This window comes from Aythya fuligula, chromosome 5 (assembly GCF_009819795.1).
Source record: "Aythya fuligula isolate bAytFul2 chromosome 5, bAytFul2.pri, whole genome shotgun sequence".
Taxonomy (NCBI): Eukaryota; Metazoa; Chordata; class Aves; order Anseriformes; family Anatidae; genus Aythya; species Aythya fuligula.
In genome coordinates this window covers 54408227-54432231 of record NC_045563.1, presented here as the reverse complement: position 1 = coordinate 54432231, position 24005 = coordinate 54408227, and the positions used below count along the sequence as shown (strand labels likewise).

At 37.4% G+C, this 24005-nt stretch overlaps 1 protein-coding gene across 7 annotated transcripts in view; it reads right to left on the bottom strand.

Annotated features, from left to right (window-relative positions):
• Nucleotides 1–1121: 1121 nt before the first annotated feature.
• Nucleotides 1122–24005, bottom strand: part of NAV2 (neuron navigator 2) — a 395640-nt gene continuing 372756 nt past the window's right edge. For all 7 annotated transcript variants that reach the window (XM_032187594.1, XM_032187595.1, XM_032187590.1 and 4 more), the window contains 16 exons: nt 23417–23528; nt 22696–22841; nt 20598–20606; nt 20034–20206; nt 17674–17827; nt 16980–17139; nt 16398–16498; nt 14615–14710; nt 14059–14227; nt 12128–12363; nt 10754–10908; nt 10199–10270; nt 9518–9714; nt 8941–9059; nt 3628–3831; nt 1122–2460 (listed from right to left, as the gene is read on the bottom strand). In XM_032187594.1, the coding sequence (XP_032043485.1) occupies nt 2335–2460; nt 3628–3831; nt 8941–9059; nt 9518–9714; nt 10199–10270; nt 10754–10908; nt 12128–12363; nt 14059–14227; nt 14615–14710; nt 16398–16498; nt 16980–17139; nt 17674–17827; nt 20034–20206; nt 20598–20606; nt 22696–22841; nt 23417–23528 (2229 nt within the window). In that variant the 3' untranslated portion in view covers nt 1122–2334. The remainder of the gene's footprint in view (nt 2461–3627; nt 3832–8940; nt 9060–9517; nt 9715–10198; nt 10271–10753; nt 10909–12127; nt 12364–14058; nt 14228–14614; nt 14711–16397; nt 16499–16979; nt 17140–17673; nt 17828–20033; nt 20207–20597; nt 20607–22695; nt 22842–23416; nt 23529–24005) is intronic.

Sequence of the window (24005 nt, the reverse complement as noted above, 5' to 3'; positions counted from 1 at the left end):
ACCAGCATGCTATATATTTGAGTCCATACGGATGCACCCCATTTTTACAGTACCAAGACTAGAGTAGGAACATTGGCTGAGTAACCCTTGGTATTTCAGTCAGCAAAATAATGAAATAGAGTTCATAAGGTTAAAACAGTAACAACAGCAACCCACCCCCCCAACCCCAACATTAAAATATTTTATTTTTTCTTTTACAATATTTTTCTTTAAAAAAAAAAAAAAGTCATCAGCACTTAAAAGTTGTAACAGGAGCAGATTCAAGACCAGCTCAGTAAGACAAAGTAAGTACAGTTATGTTACAGAAAGTCATGAGGTATAATAAAACTATCCTCTCAAACTGAGTCACAGAAGCATGAACTTGTCTGTTACATTACTTTAAACCCACAAGGATTAACAAGCTCTTAAAAAAGTGTTTGTAATAAGTTTTCTTTTTGTACATTGAAAAAACCAGCATATTCCTGTAATTTATTAATGACAGCATTTATTATAGTTGAAAAGCTTTTTTTTTTTTTTCTTTTTTTTTTTTTTTTTTCTTTTTCTGCGTGGATAAAAGAGCTCTTCAGTGATTTATTTAGCTGCGGATTGATACGAACCTGAAAAGTTATCTCATTTCCCTCCTTTTTGTCACATTTCAACAGATTCTAGTATCTCATACAAACAATATTCACAGCAACTTATGATATTCCAAGAGATGACTTTAGCCCTGTTTATTTAAATAAAATCTTGTAATATACAGCACTAATTTAATCAACACAATTAGTACAAAATAAGGCATCGCTTTAAAATTCAGCACCAAAAGATAGCTGGAAAGGCTAGTACAGATCGATATTGAGGACTGATGTATTTGCTGAGGTACAGCCCGGGACAGCTGACTTGGTGGCGATGGTGTTGGAACCATTTGCTTCCATAGAAAGGAAAGTGCAATTCTTTGTGAGGTGTTCTTGATCCCCAACAGAAGTACAAGCCTTAACACTGATAGTGTAGGTGTGTGCGTTCGGAGAGGAGGAGAAATAAAACCAGGTTCACAGCTCTGCCAAAACTCAAAAGCATGGCCTAGGTAAACTTAGAAGACGCAGTACCTTCCCTCCTTTTTTCCAGATTGGAATACTGCTAAAATATTTTTTTTTTTTTTTTTTTTTTTGAGTTAAAAACCGTGGAAGTAAATGTTTTCACCAGAGTAGCACTGAAACTGTCACAGAGCTGAGTTTTAACTAATCCGGTTATGGTTGTGCTGATCGGAACAAAAACTCTGACCAAAACCCAAAGTTTCTCGAAAACTGCTGTAACATTTCATGGCAAGAATTAAAAACTGAAAGTCTGATTAATCCCTTCAGGGGTGTAGCTAACCTCTGTGTACAGGGCTGACAGAACACCCATGCATTGCCTAAGGTCCTTTAAAGCTGTAGGGCTTCAAGGGGCAGAGCCCTTGCGCCGACTTCTGTGGAGGAGGGAAGCTCACTCTCATCGGTGTAAACCACGTGTACACCACTGAAGTCAACTGAGAGCATCATGGATGTAAGTGGGAGGAGAATCAGGCCCGGCGTAGCAAAGGGCTACCCGATGTCCAACTTTTAGTACGATTGATTGTTACACAGTGTTTGAAAAAACCTGATTTGTTCCGACTGTATATATATTTTTATATACTCCTATTTATATATATGTATATCTTTACAAACACACAATGAAAGAAAGCCAAGGTCTCAGACTGGCAAGGAGAGCAGCGCTTTTACTTTACTTTTTTTCTTCTCTTTTCTACTATATTTATTCAAACTTCCCTGTTTTGCAGCTTTGCCTTTATGGAGTATTATTACCAAGGCAAGCAGTATTGTTATAGCACCAGAACTATACAAAGCTGAGTTTAATCTGCAAAGCTGATTGGTAAAAGTCCAGCCCTCACCTAAATGTGGTTTGGTCAGAAGCAGCATAGGCAAAAATTTCCTCTCCCCTCTCCTCTGGACAGTACATGGCACAAAGCTGTTTGCTTCATAGCTGTGAAGTTCCCCCCTCCTTTAACTTTTTTTTTTTTTTCCTTTAGTAACAATGATTTTAACATCTTCAGTATCTTAGGCATGAGAGCTTACAGCAACTAAACATAAGAAAACAAAGGAATAGTGCAGTTCTTATCACTGTAAAAAGAAAAACAATACAAAGGTTGCTTGGGTTGCCTGCACCCAGGTTCAAGACTGACTCAAAGTGTCTTCTTGTTCTTGCAGCTCTAATACTGAGATACCAGCCCAGCCCAGGAACATGTTCTTCTCGTGAGTTTGTCATCAGGACTCTTGCCGAGTGGGAGAGCAATCATGGAAACAACTTTTTTCTATCTAATGAAGATCACAACGTTGACTCCAGAGATGAATCAAGGATGTCATCGTGATGGCTGTTGCTGTTTGAGTCACTGTCGTAACTCTGGGGGCTTGAGTAGTTGGCTGCTTCTTGCAGTCTCATTAGCATGTTCATCTACAAAGGCACAGAAGTTCATGATTATTTACATTCTGAGGCAGAAAGAATATCAACTCCATATGAAAATCAAAGTGGCATTCACTATGCCAGCATGTAACAGAGGAAAGGAAGGGAAAACAGGGGTAATTATTAATGTGCATCTGAAAAGAGGCATTACATTTAAAACAGTTATAGGAGCATACACATTAGTCACGAATTGTATGCTTTTCCAGTAAAAGTAAAAATGAAAAGATTGAACCGATTAGTCCACAGCTGTGCCAAAGGATTCTCCAAGCATCCTTTCTATCTCTTGCTCTGACCCATGGAAATATGTTCAGCACAGTCCAAATAGGTAAATATGAATGTATTAATATCTAGCTTGATATTTCAAATCATAGAATCATCTAGGTTGGAAAATATATTTGTCTCTCTATACATGAGGTAGTGAAAGCTAACATGTATTCTGCACTCCAGTCATCTGGGAAAATGCCTATCTCAGAAGGACAGCTTCAGGGCATTCATAGTTTCAATAACTGTTTCCCACTGAAAGAAAACGGGTATTTAGTAATGCCTTCCAGTTCAGTTTATACACGCTATACAAATATGCGTTACCATTTCCTTTATATACACTTGCACTGTATTTCTGATTCATGAAGTTGAAACCAGTCACAGAACATAACAGCTGATAGATTCACTGAAAATTAAAAATAGATTCACAGAGCATAACAGCTGATAGATTCATTGAAAATCTCAGTTTACATCTGGTGACTGTAAACACCGTGGTGAGGTAAAGTAACGTGGCTATTTCATGACTGTGGCAAAACAGGCTTAGCCAAATGGCTCCACTGAACTATTCACACAGTTGTCACCAAATGAAGTACTTCCTTCTGGGGTAGAAATTAATAAACATTGGACACATCCCCAGTGACTCCTCAAAAAATGAATCCTCAAAATATCCTCAGTGAACGAATCTGAAAAACTTCTGACACTATTTCTTGAAAACTTTATGGGCTTTCTACGTCAACACATTCCATGAGCCGTCTTCATGACTTCCCAAGATATATGGACTTCTTGTTCTACATCTTTTCAACAATTTTCAGCCATCCTTTACTTTTTCATTCTTGCTTTTAATCCTATAAAGCAGAAAAACTAGGCAGATCTGCTGTTTCAAAACTGAGAACTTACCAAAGGATCTCCTTCGGCATCACTCACTGGAACCTGTTTGCTGGTTGAGCCTTCCCGTGACATGGAGTAGCCATCAAACCCCACATCTTCAGGACGCAGCTGTAGAAGAGGAGGCCACTCATGGTGCTGTGGGGTGGCTGCCCAGGGGTACGTGTCCATTACCCATTTGGCAGGATCCTCCCAGGGAGCTCTCCTCCCATACAACTGAAAAAGTGCAAAAGCATCTTTTAAAGCATTCCTGTTCATTTATCATTTTATTCTGTGCTTACCTAACCAAAATAAATGTGCCTTGATTCTTTGACTGCAGATAACATTTGCAAGTAAGGTGGAACAAAACCGAATGAGATTTGCATGCCCCTAATGACAACGTTTTAATTATTTTTGAGGGCAAGTGATTTGGAAGAGGCTAACCACCTCATTTGAGGCTGCAATGCCCTTTTGTGGGTACTGTTTAATGAAGGGGGGATGTGAAAATAACCTCAGTTTGGACAGGTGTTTTCTTTCTTTCTTTCTTCTCTTTTTTTTTCCTTTTTTTTTTTTTTTTTTTTTCTTCAATTGAATAAAAGTAAATACAGGAAAGAGGCTGTTAACGTTCACATCCAGGCCGCAACAGGAGACAGCTTATCTGTTTGCTGTTGCTGTGAAACTGCAGTCAGAAGAATGCACAGGAGGAAACGTAATGCCTGTTATCAAGCAATAGTGATAGACGGATGTCAAAGCATAAGTTTTTGAAGCCAAGGGAATTTCTTTGTACTCAACCAAGAAAATGCACCAACAGAATTTGACTGCATTCCTATTTCAAGTTAGTGTGCTCTATTTCCAAAACTTTTCCTGTGTTACTGAATCTCTACATATCTTTCTTGTTACGTTCAGCTGTTTGCCTTAATTAGCTAATAAATTCCTTTTAACGTCCTATGACTTTCAAAAGCATAAATACAACTTTAAGTGACTTCAAACTTCTGCTTTATAATTTTCTGGCCTAAGCATCCTTCCGCAACTGGAGTTCATTACTGGCGCTTTGTCACTTCAATTCAGAGACCTCTCTTTCCTGTACAATGCACATGGGGAAAAAGCAGCGGTATAACAAAGAAATTAGTCATCTCTTTCATGGATCTAAGGCTATCTTGTTTTCTTCATCAGTGTTTCTTCCTCCCCACATTCCCATTCTATTATCCTGCCCATTGCCAAACAGGAATAGTTAGGGCAAACTTGAGCTTTCTAGTGCTGTTCCTCACATTGCCATAAATCACTGAACGTTCTTGCAGCATGGAAACCAATTCTTCCAGTGCAAACAGGCCCCCAAAATGCTGCATCCAAACAGAATGCAAGAGACTGACTTCATCTGGATGCATGTTTAATTAATCCAAATCTGCTCTTCCTGCATGGCAGCAGAGTGTTTCCACAGACATATACCAGGCAAGCGTGTATGAATGGCATTTCGTCAGAGACTCCTAAGCAATATTAGGATAAAAACAGCTTTCATTCTAAGTGATGTCACACAGTTCACAGCCTAACCCTTTCTTTGAAAATTTGGCTGCATTAATTTGCACATGCTAAACAAAGTCTTTTATTTTTTCTATTAGAGCCTTCCTGTAAGAGTTACATGAAGCTTATATTCCTGTGAAACTCAGACATGAATGCAGACTTACTAATAGATGGCAGTCAAATGCCATACGGAAATCACAAGGTACTGAACACTTTCTGGAACAGCACTGAAGCAGGCAGAGCACAGAGCAGGCATGCCCAGCAGGTGGTGCTAGGCAGTCTTACACATGGCTTTCTGCTGCAAAAAAACTTGTCTGCGTCCTTGAGCTGTATTGTATTATTTTTCCCAACATAATGTCTTCAAGCTGTGGTAAGCCAGATCGCATATTTTAATCTTGTTCTCAAATCTACGGCAAGTCGTAACAATTGGTAAGGGCAGAGAATTTTATATTTTCCACACGTCCGTGCTGCCTAGAAGGTCTGCTTGGTTCCTAGATCATTTCTGAATATTAGCTAGGAAGTCAAATCCCCATTGCAGGATACGAAATCATCATATATCTTCAGCAGATGAAAGATCGAATTACCAGCTTACCATTCCCATCCACAGCAACCAGTCCTGCCCCTTTCATATGAATGCTTTCTAGACATAGAAGGTGCAATTAAGGAGCAAGAACCTAACAGGTTGGTCCACAAAGCACCACACAGAAACCACTGGAGTACGAGTGATGGCATCAGGAAGCCACAGAGACTTTAGACCCTCTTTTTGTTGGTGCTCCATTCCATATCAATATACCGAGCAGGAAGAACAATGGGTTTTTAAAACCCTGTAATTTTCACATCCCTGTTTTGAAGAACCAAAAACTCAGCGGCTCCAATGGGAGCAATTATTCTAAGGATCCTTTTGGCTCTCTTGTTTTTTGACCCAAAATAGTCTTCTAAATGAGAAACAGAAACATAAAAATAGTTCAGTTTAGATCCAGGGAGATCAGAGTGAAATCAGCAGTCCACCCTTTCTTTCTGGCAGGCAATTTCAGATGAGAAGATGTGTTCTCAAAGGAGCCTTTGTGGGTGTGGGGACAGAAAACAGCCAAAAATGAAATACACATTTCTAGCATTAGCTTGTTAATTAGTACAACTCTGGCTGCTCTTTGAGTACTCATGTTTTATTCCCATCAACAGACTCAACAAAAGAGAATTCTAAAGCAAACGAGGAAATTATTTAAAATGAAATGAATTAGTGGAATATGGGGAAATTGGATTGGAGCAGATACAGAATCTAAAGCAAAAAGCAAGAAACTGGAATGCTTACACTTAAAATGCAATCCATTCAAATAACATAAAGATGCAGATAACAGGCAAAACGAGGAAGCAAAAACAGGGTTTTATCAATTGTTATGCTTTCTCATCCTTTCTGTTATTAATGTTTCAATGCTTTCCATACCTACTGATCAGCTGATAAAAGACATTCAAAACACAATACAACATGCTCGAGCATCCCATTTCAGGAGGAAACAAGAACCCTGTCTTCTCACTTGTTTTAGGTCAAAAAGATTATTAGCTCCCTTTACCTTCCTTTGTGGGGACCCTCTACAGGAATTATGTAAAATAGTTCTTCTCTTCTATTCTATTTCTACCTATGTTTCTCTTTGTGCAATCTGAAAACCTGACATCTAAGTACCTACCACAATCATCTCAAGGAAAATGAAGTCTCTAGGTAATGTCAGAATTCAAATGGTAAACACAGTTTGCACAAATTCTTACTAAAACTAGTTGAACAATTCATGTATTTAGTAGTTATTAGGAGCCACTAGTAAAAACTGAAATTTCTATGACAAGGCTGTTTTTTCGCACTCTTTCTGTTAACATCTATAAATCTCTACTGTCAAGATAGTAAATGAAACTCCAGGTGTTTCTTAAGTGGACGAGCTTTTTTTTTTTTTTTTTCCTTTTAAGCACATTTTCAAACTGGTGTGTCTTCTCTTCATTATTGCTTCATTTTCTGCAGAGTACTCCCATCCAAACAAGAGCTGAACCTCAAATACAGAAACTGTATTGAATAGAAAAGAAATAGTATTTTTCAAAAGAAAACTTTCACACTTTTCTAACAGATCTTCCTGACAAGTCATCCCGATGAATACTGTAAAGGTGACCCCTAAGCAGCCCCAGAATGGAGAAAACTGTTATTCACAAACCCCAAATTACCATTCTGTGACATGACTGCTTCTCTCAAGGAGCTTGTAACTTCTTGGGAGTTCTTTCATGTTTCAGAAAGATTTTGGGCTCAGAGACACACATGGTAGAGAACCTATTATTTCTGTAGTAAAATTTCCTAACTATTAATTACTCTTACTAATAACAAACTGTGTCTTGCTCATAGTTTGATTTTTTCTAGTGCAAACTTGTCAAACAGCCAGTAAATGTTCTTCCCCCACTTAAACAGAAGGCTTCCAAAGATCAAAACTGTTTCATCTTCCTATTAAATAAACTGAATAGTTTGAACTTCTCATTTCACTGTAAAATGCTTTCTGTATCTTAAATTATAACTATTGCCCTTTTCTGAACCCTTTTAACTTTTAAATCTTTTTTTTTTTTTTTTTTAAACATACAGAAGTACTTCCCTCTTCCTACTTCTATGAGCTTTTAAGTTATACCCCTACAGTGGCATCTGTCCTCTTACCAAAACACAAGCTTCTGATACATCACCATAATTTACTATTCTCCACTTATCTTCAGCCCTTTTCAACTTTCTAGACTCTCACTGTCATCCACCTTTTTATTTCTCTACATGTGATCTTGCATTTAGCTCTACTGCAAAACAAGTAATTTTTAAATGAGCAGATTTCGCAGATGCTGCAAGGGGAAAGCTTCAGGTTCCATCTGCCCTAATTCTCACGTTATCAAAATACGGGGATTTTTCTCACAGAGAGCTCTCTATCAAAAATAACTAATGTTTGCAACACCCAGAATGTACTCGTATTTTACTCATTGATTATGCTATCTTCCAAAACACCTTTTACATTATGTGCTGCTGTTCTTACCCTGTGAACAGAGAACTGAAGAATCTAAATATTTTTTTTTCCATAATTCCATGTCAAGTCAATAGCAAACCTCTGTTAAGCCATTCCTCCTGATTCCAACATGCTTTATAGTCATGGAGATGCTAAGAATTGCATGAATCTAAGAACTGAATGCCTAAAACTATCCAAATTGTTAGACGGTGTGAATCAGATAAAAGTACAGGCAATCAGTGATGATTCTACTACAGACCCTGAAAGAATTACAAAGGAATCTACTCAAAATTTCATCCTGAAGGTTGAAGAAATAATCAAAATGTCACTGATATTGAACCTATCGTGTTCATTTATATGTTTATCTCCTTATACGTCTTCGTTTATCTTCTGTTCAAGATTTCATTTGCAAAGGAAAATCATATGTAACAGTTAATGACCACAAATATGTTTTTCAGGTGCATGGTACAATTTTAAAGCGTGCTCCTGGGTTGTTGAAAATTGATTTTTGAATACAGATTATTGAAACACACTTGGATGCCTAACTGCGACTAAAAACATCAAACAGTTTAGCATTTAAGCACTTTTCAAAAAGTTACTCTGGAATTTGTGTGCTTCCACTCCGTATTTCAAAATGGCAGAGTGAAGAAAATATTTCTCCCTGAAATTAATGACTGTATTTTCACAGACATACAAGTATTTAGTGTGCAAAGTTACACCCACAGAAAACATCATCATTATTCAGTTTTCTCTGATGCTGTGTTGCCTTCTGAATAGATACCATTTCAAGACCTATGATTTTTCATTTTTGTCTGCTCACCTGTAGCCCTTCTCTAACTGCCTCCAGAAGGTACGGGATGATGGAGTAGTTCCACAGGTCAGTAAACCAAACTCTTGAACCATCTACATCTATTGGACAAGAGAGGAATAGCCGTGGACCTGAAAAGGGGAATACAGATATTACACTCAAATCATAATGACATGAATCAAAACAGGATCGAACAACAACTTGCAGTTCTCTAGAGAAAGAAGCCAAGGATGAGAGAACAAACGTAGCTATCTGGTGAAGTGCTCTCACTTGAGAGCTCAAAAATCCTATGAATTGACTTCAAAAACCATAGCTTTCAAGGTCAAAACTATTAACCAGATTTCCTAACAAGGTTGATATCAAGGACCTATTAAAATGGGGGAAAAAAGTTTAGAAACTTCTTGTATGGTTTGTCTGAGAGTAAAAAAAATATATATATATATCTAAAAGCAGGGTTTAAAGAAACCTTTTATTACCTTATGTAGTACAAGGAAATGTGCAAGGATGCATTTGGTGTACAAGGAAATAGAATACATACATTTATATATGTCTGGAAATGCATTTCTTCCAGAATGGGCAGAACACTTACCAATAGTAACATCGGAGGAGCTGTGAGCCTCCAAGAACTTGTTCAGATGTTGCCAGACCTTGGGAATCCAATCAATAATTTTAACCAGCTCTGCATTTCTCATCCTGCCACTGATCTCTGTTTCAATTAGTTTTCTCCTCAGGAAACGGCCGAGAAAGCCTTTGACTGGCTCAGTGTGGTTAGCACATAGCACCCATCTGTGGCAGAACAGCAAAAACGTCTGCAATTATTCTTTAGTGCAAGAGAAAGTATTTTGGGCTAAATATTTCTTATCACTTCTAAATGATTATTGTGATCAAAAAGGATGATCACAGTTGTATATTTTTCTTAGAAAAAACTATTTTAGAACAATGAGTTCATTAGATGAAATAATTCATATTGTACTTTGTTTCATCTTACTGCTTACTGGCTATCTGCTTCGCCTATAGTCATATTTAAAATTTGTTAGAATATCAAATATCTTAAAAATCCTCTGAACAGACAAAGTTTTATTAACTATAGTTATTTCAATAACAGCATCATAACATAAAGCTGCACAAGTTAGGGCAGTAGCTACTGGAGAATGGTATTTCTATATCCCAGTTTGCCATTTCAGCTGATAAGAACAACTTCAGATGACTCAGTAGCCATTGCTCCTTTGTGAGCCCACAAACATAAATGAGAAACATGAATAAACAGTACCTGAAATTATGATGAAGTTGAAGATTAGGTGTTGAGGAGGTGGCTTGGTTCATGGTGCCAATAATATATGGACTATTAAAAAAAAATCAAGCAAATCAAACTTGTAAATTTTGTTAAAAATAAAAAATAACATTAAAACATTTAACATTAAAAAGGTTATTCTTTTTTTTTTTTTTGTCAAAGAAGGCTTTTGTAGTTACTTGTAACCAGATTCTCTACCGAGAATCTGAACTACAAGAACATCAAATTCAGAAAGCAAAATCGAAGCCTCAGAGCAGGACCTTTTGCTAAAAATGTCTTTTTAGTATTGAAGGTCTACTGCATGAAATGAATGCAAGTTGTCCAACGCATCTACTACTTTTTTATTACTGATTATAGAAGAATTGATAATTTTATGCAGAAAAAAATCTCTGAAGTGCTGTCCATAATAAGGATGGTCTCCCATCTCAGTCCTCTTTACCAAATTGATCTACAGTTCATTGTTCTGATCATATTCTGAAACTGCTGTTCTTTGACATAATTGGGATTTGGAATGAGTTCTAAGATTTTCCTTACCATTTGTGGTACTTGCAGTTTAGAAGTCCATTAAAAATTTCTCCTAGGGAGCTAACATGATGCAAATTATCCAAAATGATTACAAGAGGCATATCCACGGCATTATTTTCGCTGTTACACTGGTCTGCTAGGTTGGACAGGTATTGGCGGAGTTCCTGCAAAGCATACATTAAAAAAAAAAAAAAAAAAAAAAAAAGTTTTCATTATATTTCTTGAAAATTCAGGTAATACAAATAAATTAGTGGCTTTGCTATGAAATCTGAAGCAAAAGAGACCGCCATCTTACACGTGTTCACATTTCCCATGAGGAAATAGAAAAATATGGTTTTCCTTTTCTTTTGTAGGTTTTGCTACATATTCAAAGACACTTGCATGAGATAAGGGCCTAAAGGGGTCAAGATTTTGCCTTTTGCTTTATGTTCTTTCATTTGTGTTGTCCTAATCTGACACAGAAGTCTGAAATGCATTTTTCTTTCTTTTCAGGAACTTATTCGAATCTCTGTACACCAAGCGGGGCAGTTGCTGTTGTTCCGGCTAGGTTTGTTCTCTGTTCTTGCCGCTGTGTTTTTATCAAAGCAGAGCTGACAAAATTAGCCTGGTACTAAGCACTCCTCGAGCAGGGGCCAAACTTAGATGCCTTCAGTAATGACACAAAAGAATGATGAGCTCAGAGTGCTACTGCTGGGTGACTGGGTGTGGCTGAAAAGCTCTCATCATCTTTAAAGCATTTATTACATAGCATGTCTCAAATTATGCCAGTGGCCTACAACCACACTTTCAACCACTCTTCTTCTCCAGAGGAAGATCTGCCTAAGGCCATCAAACATTTAATATTTTTTTTTTTAACTAGACATTCACTTGAGGTATATTTGGCAAAACCAAAAGCACATAAAAAGCAGACACATGCCTTACAAGCTCAGGAATGTGTCTGGACAACAGTAACTACTGGAACAGCGTATGTAGATTACCAGTGCTGATACTTGCAGCTGCAGAAATTCTAAAGGCCTAGAGATGCATTTCATGTTATTTGGAAAGATGTCTGCATGCAATGAGGATCGCTGAAGTTGCTGGGAACTTTGTGCAGGTGTTTAACTTCCTCAGCAATTCTCAGCCTTCTAACCACTTCAAAATCATGATGCCTTTAGGTGTTTAAACTTATACCTGGAAGTCTGCTATTTAAGGCCCAAAAGCCTGGTTAATCTACAGTTCTGAAAAACTTAGATATTGTCCCCTTCTGGATTGAAAGAATGCTTTAAAAAGAAAGATAAGTTTAAAATCCCACTTGCCTATTTTTGACGAATTAACAAAGGAGCAGTTCTCCCATTTTTGACATATGGTAACATTAACTGTGCAAGCAACGATTTGTTTTCTCACCTTACTGGATTTATGGTCCACATTGAAGGTTGCAATAATTCCATCAGCCAACTCCCTGCCCTCTCTAAGGACCATATACTCAGACAGGCGGTTTGCTAGATATGTTTTACCAGTGCCACTAGGGCCAGACAAGATAATCCGTCGGTGTTCCATCAAGAGAGAGACGTAACGCTGCAGTATAGGCTTGGGGATCAGTGACTCAAACACAAGACAGTCCAAACTGTTCTCGCAGATACCTGCAACAGTAAAAGATTCCTCATTTATAGCAACTCCCAATTTTTATCCAGATTACCTACAAGTTGTTTTTTTTTTTTCCCTCTTAAAAAAAAGAAAAAAGTAGCTGTAATGCTGAAAAGCAATCCATTAATGACGTTTTAACAAATCAAGATTAATTGAAATGACTGGAAAGCCAAAACAGAACCGAAACGTGGGACTTTGTGAATATACCTGGGCTCAGTAACAGTAGGAGAAACTCCCAAAATAAAACTTTGTAACAACAGATTTAGATCCAACCCGACCAAGCTGTTTCTTATTTCTGAGAAAAATCCCTTCCCCACTCTGGTGTCCCTTGTGATAGAGAATGACATGTATAAAAAAGTAAGTGGCCTGTAAGCTTCACCTGGATTCTCCATCAGCTTTCCCAGTTTTCAAAGAACTCAGCTTCTCTAGATAAAATTGGCCATATGACTGTTTCCAGGCTACATTTTTCACACAGGAACCATGTGTTTTAAAGTATTTTGTTATGCACACTACACATACACACAGAATTTACCTGTTTACTTTTGAATCGCTAGACAAAAAAAAATAGCTATCATCAACTCCCCCTGCTTTCCCAAACACATGTAATTAAACTCCTTCTCTGTATGCTGATGGCTATCTCTTCTAACATAAAACTCCTACTGATAAGCATTTATGCAATGTCAGCAATCACTTTAGGCAGAATTGGCTCAGGAAAAACATACAATGCTTCAGAATAAACAGAAGAAAGGGAAGTTGGCAGATCACCCATAGAAATGTTTGCACCTCAATGGTTACTTGGAATATTAAATATTTATATAGGCAGCTTTATATCTCAACGGTATATGTGAGTAACTGATTTCCCATAAATTGATTAAATACACTCATACTTTATTGAAAAATGTTATCATTTATGAACCTTCAAAGTACAAGTCAAGACACTGCAAGTTAAATACAAAATCAACTGAAGCTTCACAGATATGAGCAATATTTCAATTGGGATTATACTCTTGGATAATGCATTCCAAGTAAGTGAGCAGAACACTCAGAGTTCACATCAAGCCTCAGTAAACTGAGGTATTTCATGACTTAGTTTGTCTTCCTGTGTGCTGATCTGCTATAGAATTAATTGTTGTTTTTTTTATACCAGCAATCAGAAATCAAAATACTTCCAAATGTTCAGTCAAACTTTGAAATTGAGCTGTAAAGTGGTTGGCAATGTTCATAAGTATTGTGCTACTCCATTGCTGTATGCAGATCTATGTGACATATTTCAATAGTGTCACTTCAAGCAAGCTGACTAACACTGAAATTGCAGTGGTTGAGGACTTACCTCAACCCCATTTTTTTTTAAATTCATTTGGAAGAGCTGCTCGAACAATTCCACTGTGACACCTGTGGTGTGAGGTGCTCTCCAGCACAACTCAAGGCACCGATTTAAGACATCTGGAGGAAAACTGCTATGTGTATAATTATTTCCATTGTTACAGATAGGAAATTTGCTCAATTTATAGACTTACCATACTCTAAGTGCTTTCTTCATCAAATGAAAATGGAAGAACAGTAAATAAAAGGCAAGGACAGGAAAAACAGACACAACTATAAGTTTTTACTCCTCTGAGATTCTTGACACAGTATGCTTTGATAAAACTGTAATTACTGAGAACTACAACAGACTGATCAACTGCAATTACCTTTGATGGTAACAGAAATCGTATTGTTTTCTCCAACTAGATAGCCACAGGGCAACAGCTCGGGTGTCTCTGCGCTATTTGTGCGTTTGATTTCTCCAATGCTATAGCCCAGAACACTGTCTGAATTAAGTCCCAGCTGACTCACTGGATCCACATGAATGATGTATTCCTACGGTGAAAAAGAGGATGGAAAATTTTACAAAACACTGAAAGCTTTGAGCCTGTGGATTCTAAGCTACAACAACAACACTGAGTTGAATATTATTTGATACTGGCAAATGCCTGTTCAAATAGTACCAAGCAAATTGTCAAAGAAAAAGCAGACACAATAGGCAAATGACTGCTATGCGCTTTACAGATGAGGAAACTGACACTGAAGTTACCTGACTTATCTGAAGACACACATAAAATCTTTGTAAAAGTCAGTGCTGTTTGGACACCTATCCAAATTCAAAACAGCGTATACATCTGAGTCTCCATGCAGGCACCCTGTCGTCAAATACACTGTGAATGCTAATAGAAGAACTCAAGCAGAGAGCAAATTGTATACACTAACCTTAAACAACCGCCTAACCACGCCATCCAGAACATCCCATTTGGTCTTGCCACTGACTCCAATGCAGCCTATGAGGAAGGTGCGAGGCCTTGAATCCTAAATGAATACAAACGTGAATCATAAATTTAAGTTAATAAATAAATCCTAGCTGCGTCACACGTCTGTTTAAGGTAACTGAAATTCTGGCATAGTTATGATGCATCTTCATTTCTTTATACATTTATAGTAAATTCTGAATACTATGTGAAATCCTTGTTCTCTACTTAACATTTTTACAGTGTTGCAGTGACAAATTTAGAGGATACTTAAGCAGTACCCAGTGTTAAGCTAAATGTGTTTATTAATCCACGAACAATTCAAAAGCATCTGAAAAGATTACAGCTTATCAAAAAGTCAGGAAGTTTTAGGAATTCTAGGCAGAAGTTCACCACATTCATTTTTCTGTGACTTCATAATCTAAAATACATTGCATTTTCAACATTTATCCTATTTACTTCTAGAAATCGTGCCACAGACAAAGAAATCTAGTGAAATTCTACATAAATTTCTACATAAACTTGTGTGTTATGTTTGGTATATTATACCATTTTAGTTAATATTTTTGCTTCTGATTTCTACAGCAGATAAAGAAAAAGGAATGCACCTCATTTTTCTATTCCTCTGTAGCTGTACTCACTATGAAACATTTATTGAACAAAAACTGATTTCTAGTGTAAAACTTCATGTTCAACTAATATGTAAAGAACCATTTCTACATGGTAACTTTACTGACAGTAAGCACAGTAGAGCCCGACAGAATTAGCAATACATTTTTACTATTAATTTGCTTATCTGGGGCTGTAATTTATTAATGCAAAATTGTTATTTCATGGGAAGATCTGCTGAGCTGATTTTCTCTCTGTTTATTGGAATTTCTGTCCCCTCTTACAAAGGCCATTAAATGATTTGTTAAATGCACTTTTACAGATACTCGTAATGTGAGATAGGAAGATCAATGCTTGGTAAAGATTGTGTAGTACATTCACGCATGCATTACACACGTGAAGCAGGCTGCAATTTCACAATATTTGAAACATATTTGGATATTTAGGATTCTTTACATTGCTTAAGAAAGGAGAACATCTGAAAAATAACTGATTCAAAATGAAATACTTGTACCAGAGAGGAAAACTTGAACTATAGTTACAGATCTCCCAGTCTGAACCTAACAAGTGCTTGTGGAATATTGTTGCTTCTAGCATTTTAGTGCACCTTCTACCTACACACCGCATCATTTTCATTATTTCAACTTAAATAAAACTTGAAATAATAACAGAAAAGAGCTTTGTGCAGCTTTTAACTGATCAGTCTTAAATACAGGCTACCCTGAGGTGCAGATTAGTCAGCTCACCTCCTTGAAGCTGAAAAACTGACCTGTCTTTCAGAGAATAATTGTAATGTTATCACCTACACCACTGACACGTGGTCTAGGCTAGCAGTCCTCTATTACTGACATAGGTTCATGGCTAATGCTGATGGCACCAATTGGCAGAAACTGTAAAATAAGAAGTCACTGCAGACGAGTCCCATGAGACAACCCAAACTGGTGTTGCTGGCTCTCAGCAGTTCAATGAAAGTGGGAGCTTAGTGCTTTGTCTATCAGTATTGATATGTCTGATATGTAAACTATTCTGCTGAGAAATTTGTAATGAATGTTTTGCAAATAAAAGCCTTCAAAACAGACTGGAATGTGGCAGAAAATTCAAATCCAAAGTCACTTATATGGAGACAAAAGACAACTCACCTCCTTCCATTTCATTTCGTCCTGAAAGTTGACTACTATTTTGACATGCCTGCCTCCTTCTTTCCGGGCAGAGCCATCGCCTGGGTCATCTAACAGCATGTCTGTGAAGAGATGACATCAACAGCTTTCATAGCTTTATCCTACCAATGAAGGCTATTCTGGTTTACCCTAACACTTCTATTGTAGTCGAACACAACACCTCTGGGGTTCACATGTCCAGAGGTTAAAAATAAGAACCAGGTTTACTGACTACCTTACTAAATATCAATACCACTTTTAAAAAGAAATTATTAGTCAGTTGCTCTGTATTTTTCTTCCTACAAAATATCCCCCTAGCTAACACAACGCCATTAAATGGCTCTGAACACAACTCTCTGCAGCTGAGGTCATAGTTGGACAACTCCAATCTAGGGTGTAGCAGACCTATGATGACATTTTAAAAGAAGGCTTTATGCCAGCTCCTGACATATTTCCACACCTTAGCTGTTAATAATTTTCATGCTTTCATTTTCCATGGCTAACCAAACCAAACCTTCCAAGAGCAGGATAAAACCTGCCCACCGCCTTTCTCATTAAACTCACCGAGACTGGTTGACTCCGTGAGGTTCAAACTGTGTTGAGAGAGACCCACTGAATGTCTTGGAGAGGATGAAATGGAAACCTGAGACTGCGCCCTGCTGCAGCTGCCGTGGTTTTCAGATTTCAGCCGATCATTTTCTGCTTTTAATTTTTCAATCTCACTCTTGAAAAGACAAGTCAGCGGTTAGAAGGCACAGTGAAAACACACTCTTAAAACAGCACAGCATAAGCAACTACAGAAGAAATACTAACTCAGTGGAAATGCCATTTTCACATAATTTTAAAGCACTGCAGTAAATTAGTTTTAATCATCATAATGACCTTTCTATGACATTTCTCCGTGTCCTAGAAAACAAAAATATGTGGGAATTTACTAAACACTGAAACGTAGCTCCTTTAAAGCAGATGGCCTGAGATTAATTTTAAGAAGCTGTTGACAGCCAATGAATAGCCTCCCCCCACGTTTCTAGGGTTGAAACAGTTAGCTGTTGCTGAGTTCAGGGAGGTGGAAATCATAGGTTCAAGCTGACCTTAATGAAGGTCTAAGGTATGACACTGGTACGCAGGTAAACACAATTTTTAGTAAGCATTCAAAAAGCTTTGAATTTACTTTCTTTTATGTTTTTATTGTGCGGCAGGATGGCCAGCCTTTAACACCTCAATATCCACTGCAGTATTCGGGGTAGTAATCCCCTACCTGCATTCTGTTCATCGCCTCCCGCAGCTGGTCAAGCTGATGAGCGGAGCTAAGGGCTTCTAAACGAATATCAGTTAACTTCATCTCCTTGTCTCTTAGTTCATTTCGTAACTGCATGACTGTTTCAGCTTCACTGTCTGTGCATTCAGAAATTCTGGAAAAGAATGAAAAAGAGACATTGAACTAGACCATTTGTTACTTTTCAGACAGTGCTTCACCAGCATTTATTAGTAAAAGAGGAAAAAAAATCTTCAGGGAGTAGGCAACAGTTTTGGCTTACTGCATTAGTGATACCATAAATCAGATATTAAATAGGTCATGGAAACATTACAGCTTAGCAAAATAAGTCTGAGGGTTAGTTTTCTGTAATCAGCATATGAAACAGAATTCAGGAAATCACCTACTATTGGACAGTCTACTTTTTTCATGGTAGTTGCCATAAAAGAACTATTTTAAAGCCAAAATCTAAATAAATTAAGGGGGTGCAGGCAGTAACAGTAGTTGGTTGAAGATTGATGATTTTACAGAAAGATTTAAAGCTCACCAGGTGTGCACAGCTGGGTTTCCCTGAAATGTTCTGGAGGGCTTTGGAACTCTACACCTATTCAAGCGTGATAAATTCTTGTTTGCTTCAAAGCACTCATGCTCAAAAAATTTTTGGTGGCGTTCTTCTTCCCTCCTCCCACAAAAAAAGATTCTAGACGAGTAACATTTCAGCACATTCATTCATAAGTGTATCTATATAAAGATCAACGACCCAGCTGCATGCTTTGAGGGAGATTTCATTTAAAATGTCTCTCCTTCAATCAGGTTAATGAGAGATGTTTTCTTCACCAAAAAGCCAGTAAGCCAAAATGTATAAGTTTGACTTTTGCTCTATCCTTCCCTTAGTTTTCTCTCTTTTCTCATGTTGAATCCTTTGGCTTTCTTGTCAAGATGTGATGTATGCACACAGCATTTTGACTGATGATGGACGGGATCATCATTTAACAATTTACCAGCCTTAGAGTTCTAAAACACAATTTGCTGTAGACACCAGAAGCTCATTCAGTTAGGCTCAAGAGACTGGAGAAGCTTTAAAAAATTCATGGAGGATTATCTTCTGATACTAACATTTCATCACTATTATTTGACTGGAAACTATTGCTATTCTTTTCACCTTTCCATGGGAAAACAAGTGATGGGCAAAATTTCAAGTTTGGATATTTACTCAGATGCCTTTGAACTGAAATCAGGCTGGAAGTTTTGTATGTTATTTACAAGGTTGTAAGGCCATCTGATAATTACACGTGTCACAATACAGCCTCTTCCATCTTTCTGTATTTATTTATCCTGATCAATTGCAGAAGCTACTGATAAAGTTAACACAAAATCTGTTTTACAAAGTTCTCCAAGCACATTCTAAATGTGACTGCAGGTTCAAAACAGCACAGTAAGACCATTTTAACTTTATTTCATAGGTAGCCAAAATGAAACACCAACATTGTCTGTGACCTTCCTTGGGAAATCATCACTGCAGCTTAGCACAACATGCGCTGCCTTTAGCCAACAGAAAAAAAAAATAAAAAAAATCCCAGACTTGGCCTGGTTTGTTTCATTAACAGCTAGAGATCCAATTAGTTCTGCACTCCAAGGCTACTCAAGTTATAAATACTCTTCATACTCAGTATGTTTTACTAAGAAAGCTCCCCAGAGAAATACGGAACAACACTACAGTAAAGAAACAACGATTTTTAGCTTCTTGGATACTAATGGAAAGGTCCTGTGTTGCAAGTCAGCTTACCTATCTTGAACTCCCTGAATATACAAATTCAACTTTTCTATCTTTTGCCTGTGGTCTCCTTAGGACACACAACATGTAAAATAAACAGTAGCTGAAATATTTGTTCTTTGCCCGTTGTTTTGCCACTATGACAGGGTTAAGGGTTTTACCAAATAAACTTGGCCGTTCTGGGAGATAAAGCAAGTAATGCTCAGGAGTAGGACCAACCAGTGGCAACAGACCAGTCTAGAACTACAAGACAATCCTGCCTGGCCCACTGTGTCTTCTGCTGTGGCCTCATGGTGAACAGCTGGTTTTAGCATTACACGCAACTGAACAGCTGTCAAACTCTTGCAGTGCTTACACAGATTTGCAGATCCTTATTCAGAGAAACCGAACAGGATGGGATGGTGGAGGGTATATTTTGCCATTGTTTGTTTCTGGAAAGCCACCTGAAGATGTCCTGTAAAGCTAGCACTGAAAACATTGCACCTGTCCAAAAGATGGTATTTCTCTTTCCCTCTACCTGTCCAGCAGGATGCCTGCCAGTACATTTTCCATTAAATAAATAATAACAATAATATTAAAAAACTCTTACAGAGAATTGGAATGGGAGGCTCTCAACAATGGTGTTGAAGTAGTAGAGTTATGGTGCGGTAACTTTGGTGATGAAGGTAATGAAGAATCAGTCATCTCCTCAATATCTGAATGAGAAGATGCTGACTTGGGAGATTTCTTTTTACCAAAAGCTTGCTTGAAGGAGCTGCGTAACTGAAAAAACAAGACCACAACAGCAGGCATATCATGAAGAATTCATCCAGACAAAAAAGCCACAGAGGAAAACTCTAACATGCAAATATTTCAAACAACAAAGCCATTCTCACACAGATTTTAACAGAGGTAAAAGGTAATCAAAAAGCTTTTTTTTTCCTGCAACTATTATATGAGATTAATAAGGTCAATATGACTGGATATCAGTGCTTCCTATTTTTAATATTTTACAGCGAATTCTGTTCAGTGAAACAAGCTTTACATCAACACTGTAATGACTTGTGGCTATAATATAACATGGCTCAGACAAGGTTAATGATGCTGAAATGGTTAGTCATGTAAATGGATGGGTTAGCTTTGTATCTCATAGTTTAAAGTAGGTCTTCCTTACCTCATTGACCTGCCGGAAGAAGCGCAAGCAAAAGGAAGTGGGGGGAAGGAAAAAAGACACGTTTTAACAGATAAAGCCAGCGATAAAGAAAGCTCTGGATTTCTAAGACAAACATGACCAATTATCAATAAAGACCAAGAGTTATTTCAAAACTAACCCCCTGTATTTTCTAAAAATAGGTGCTTCAAACAACATTCAGTCATTTTTGCGTTACTTGAGGGAGACACCAGATCCAAACCTCTTAACTACTTAAGTTATGTTTTCTCCTTGGCTCAGATGCCATGTTTTGGCTAACAACCATATTAACATTATGTTTTTCCTTGCAGGAACAGGTATTTCACCAGGATAAAATACTGAATAATCTCTACACACCTGCAACTATATATATATATATTTTTTTATTATTTTTTTTTTAATGTGCCTGTGTGCCTGCCATTTACCAAAAAACTCATAGAATGAATATTAATGTAGCTGAACTGATGTTACGCTGAATTTACAGTTCAACACCAGTTAACGCAGTCTAGCTTAATATAAGATGAAAGTTATTTTTATACTAGACAAAGATTCCTATGATGAGAAATGTTGCAAATTTGTTTTTTCAACCCTGTGTGGACAGCTGTACTGCTTCTATATATAACAAAAGGTCTTTGGCTAAGAATTTCATCAGTATTTGTGAAATTAACAGTGTACAAGTAAGACTACTATTTTCTCATTAAATTACTGATTTAATTTCCCATCACCATTTTACAGCAATGATGTACTCAAATTTAATACCAAGGTTAAGATATTGTCCTGTCTTCTGTTTATAATAAGGAAATGTTTCCTTAACCTTCTTTAGAGATAGCTGTGTGATGAATGAGAAACCTAGGCTGACGTCGAATGGTATCTACTACATTACAATAACAAAGAATAGAAGCTAAAACAAAAAAATGAAAGTGTTTATCTTAACTAAGGCTTAACCATTATAAAATATCTGTGTCACAAAAACTAAAAGAGTTGCTAGCAATTTACAAGGTGCAGCAATTTACCCTGTCTAACTACTGTAAAACCCCACACAAGAGCGATGTGGAGATGACACTGTTTCAAATTATCTAATGATTTTAGGAGCATTAAAGCAATACTACCGTTACGAAGGAGCTAGCAAGATATCCAAGTGAAACCACCGTGACAAAACAGAAATAAAACCAAGAATCTGCTCAAAAAGCCATTTTTTACAGTCCAGAGAGTTTCAGAAATGTTTCTGACAAGATATTGTGCAAATACAAATCAAGACTTTACCAGCTCAAACCACATTTTGTAGCTATACAGAAAAGCTCCCAAAAGATCCAGGGAAATTTGAATTCAGTGGGAAGGAAGGGGTGGATTGCTTTACTGGGTACAATGTAGGATCTAGGGACTTCAGTCCAAACTACAGTCAGACTAGGTCACTAAGGCAGTTACGGTCTAATTCGAAATGGAGCTTTATATATTGTACCTTTCCTCCAGTACACGGTACCTTGTATACAGTACATGATGAGCAAAGAAGGAAAAATGGGAAATGAAAGGTAAGTGTTGCAAAATCTTGAAGAATAATTGTTTATCACAATAATTTTTTAATTTCTTTTTTCCTGTGGAACTCCTCAGTAACGTTCCAAACAGAGCTCTTAAGGTGTTTAACATGTTCACTTAAAAGAAGAAAGCCCTATGAGGCAAAAAGAAAAAAAATCTCTCGTTTTTGTAGTCGTGGATTTGTTTACTTTAATGACATCTATGGATTTGTTTTACTTTAATGACAAATGTAGAGTTTTCCCTGAGGGGCTGGACACCATATAATTTTTACCCAGAATTGATCTTTGACAGGTATTTCTACTATAGGACTGTCCTTCTGGCTGTTAACATAAGATCCAATCCTACAGAGTCTACACAAGCACATGCATCACTTATGACTCAATTAACTCTTCAAAAGAGTATTTACACAGGATTTAAACAGTGCCTAGTTCTTGTGCTGACCTGTTACATGAGGCATGGGGAGGAAGGAGGACCTAAGCAGCTACATTTCACCATGCGTGTCCTGACAGTTTTACATAAAACCTCACGCAATCCGTTAAAATGCACTCACCCAGTTCTTCCTCTTCTTTTTCTTTGAATCACTCTCTATGTTGCTTCCCACACTGGAGTGACTGGTAGCACTGTTAATGCTAGAGACACTATCTGAAGAGTGCTGCCTTCGGATCCGCAGGTCTGTGGGTTGAGCAGCTCCAGTTCCTGAACATTAATTGAGGTGGTGTCAAATTTGGTATTCTGTATTAATCATTCAATCCCAAATGAACAGTGTTGGAAAAAAACACACAATCACTTATCCCAACCGATGCACCGCTTGTTTCAAAGCAGTGCACCTAATACTTATTTCTGTGAGATTAAAATCTCAGACCCAGACCGTTCAACAGGAGTTACTTATGACAAGACTGCATTCAAAATTCATATTGGAAATTACAGAGAACACCGAAGAAAATAAAGCCAAGTGTTTGACAGCTCAGAAAAGGGGGGTCTTTCCTCCCTGATGCTTCACATCAGTGTCTAAGATGGGTAAAATATTAAGTGATTACAGTAAATTTCATTGAGCTCACACTCAAGTTCTAACACGTTCATTTATTTCTGTAGAATTGACCACACTATTTACACAGATACCCATTCCAAATCCCCATATTATACCAACTCAGGTAACTAAAGCATGGTCATGAGACAAAGTTGATCTCTGACAGAGTTTCATGAGATATTACCAAGAGGACTCAAGTCCCAAGAGCACTTCACAGTTGTGAAATGCAGTGCTTGTTTCTCACCTTTGCAGTTGAGCTCAGGTGTGTTGATGACTCCATTAATGGCAGCCTGGGCAGCAGCATTTTGCTTCTTCAGTAGTTCAATAGTCTTCCTTAACTCATTCAGTTCGGAGTCCTTAAATAAGAAAAAATATGATGATACATCCAAAAACGGTAGTGTTACCAAACTGCATTTGGTAACATTACTTCTCAGTCTGAGCACTGGGAGTTGACAGAGAATTTATTGAATATGTATGTACAAGAAAATGTAAATGAGGTTCAGTATGCCTGGGGAAATACATCCTCAATAGTCTGCAAAATAGCTCAATTATTGCAATACAAGGAAATGTGCATGCTCTGTGGTAGACAAGTAATATACATTCAAGCACACTGTCCAAAAACAACTATGTTGTCTATCTTGCAATGATTCTTCTTAGTGTTTCATCTGGACACACAGGTGTGGATGCATTGGGAAGAAATTTATTACAAAAATATGCAATACTGGACTTGTATCCAAAATAAGATGTTATAGGAATAACTGAATCAGTTGTCACAACATCCCAGTAGGAAAAGCAAGTATTTTAGTCAAAAAATTTACTATAATTTATCCCTT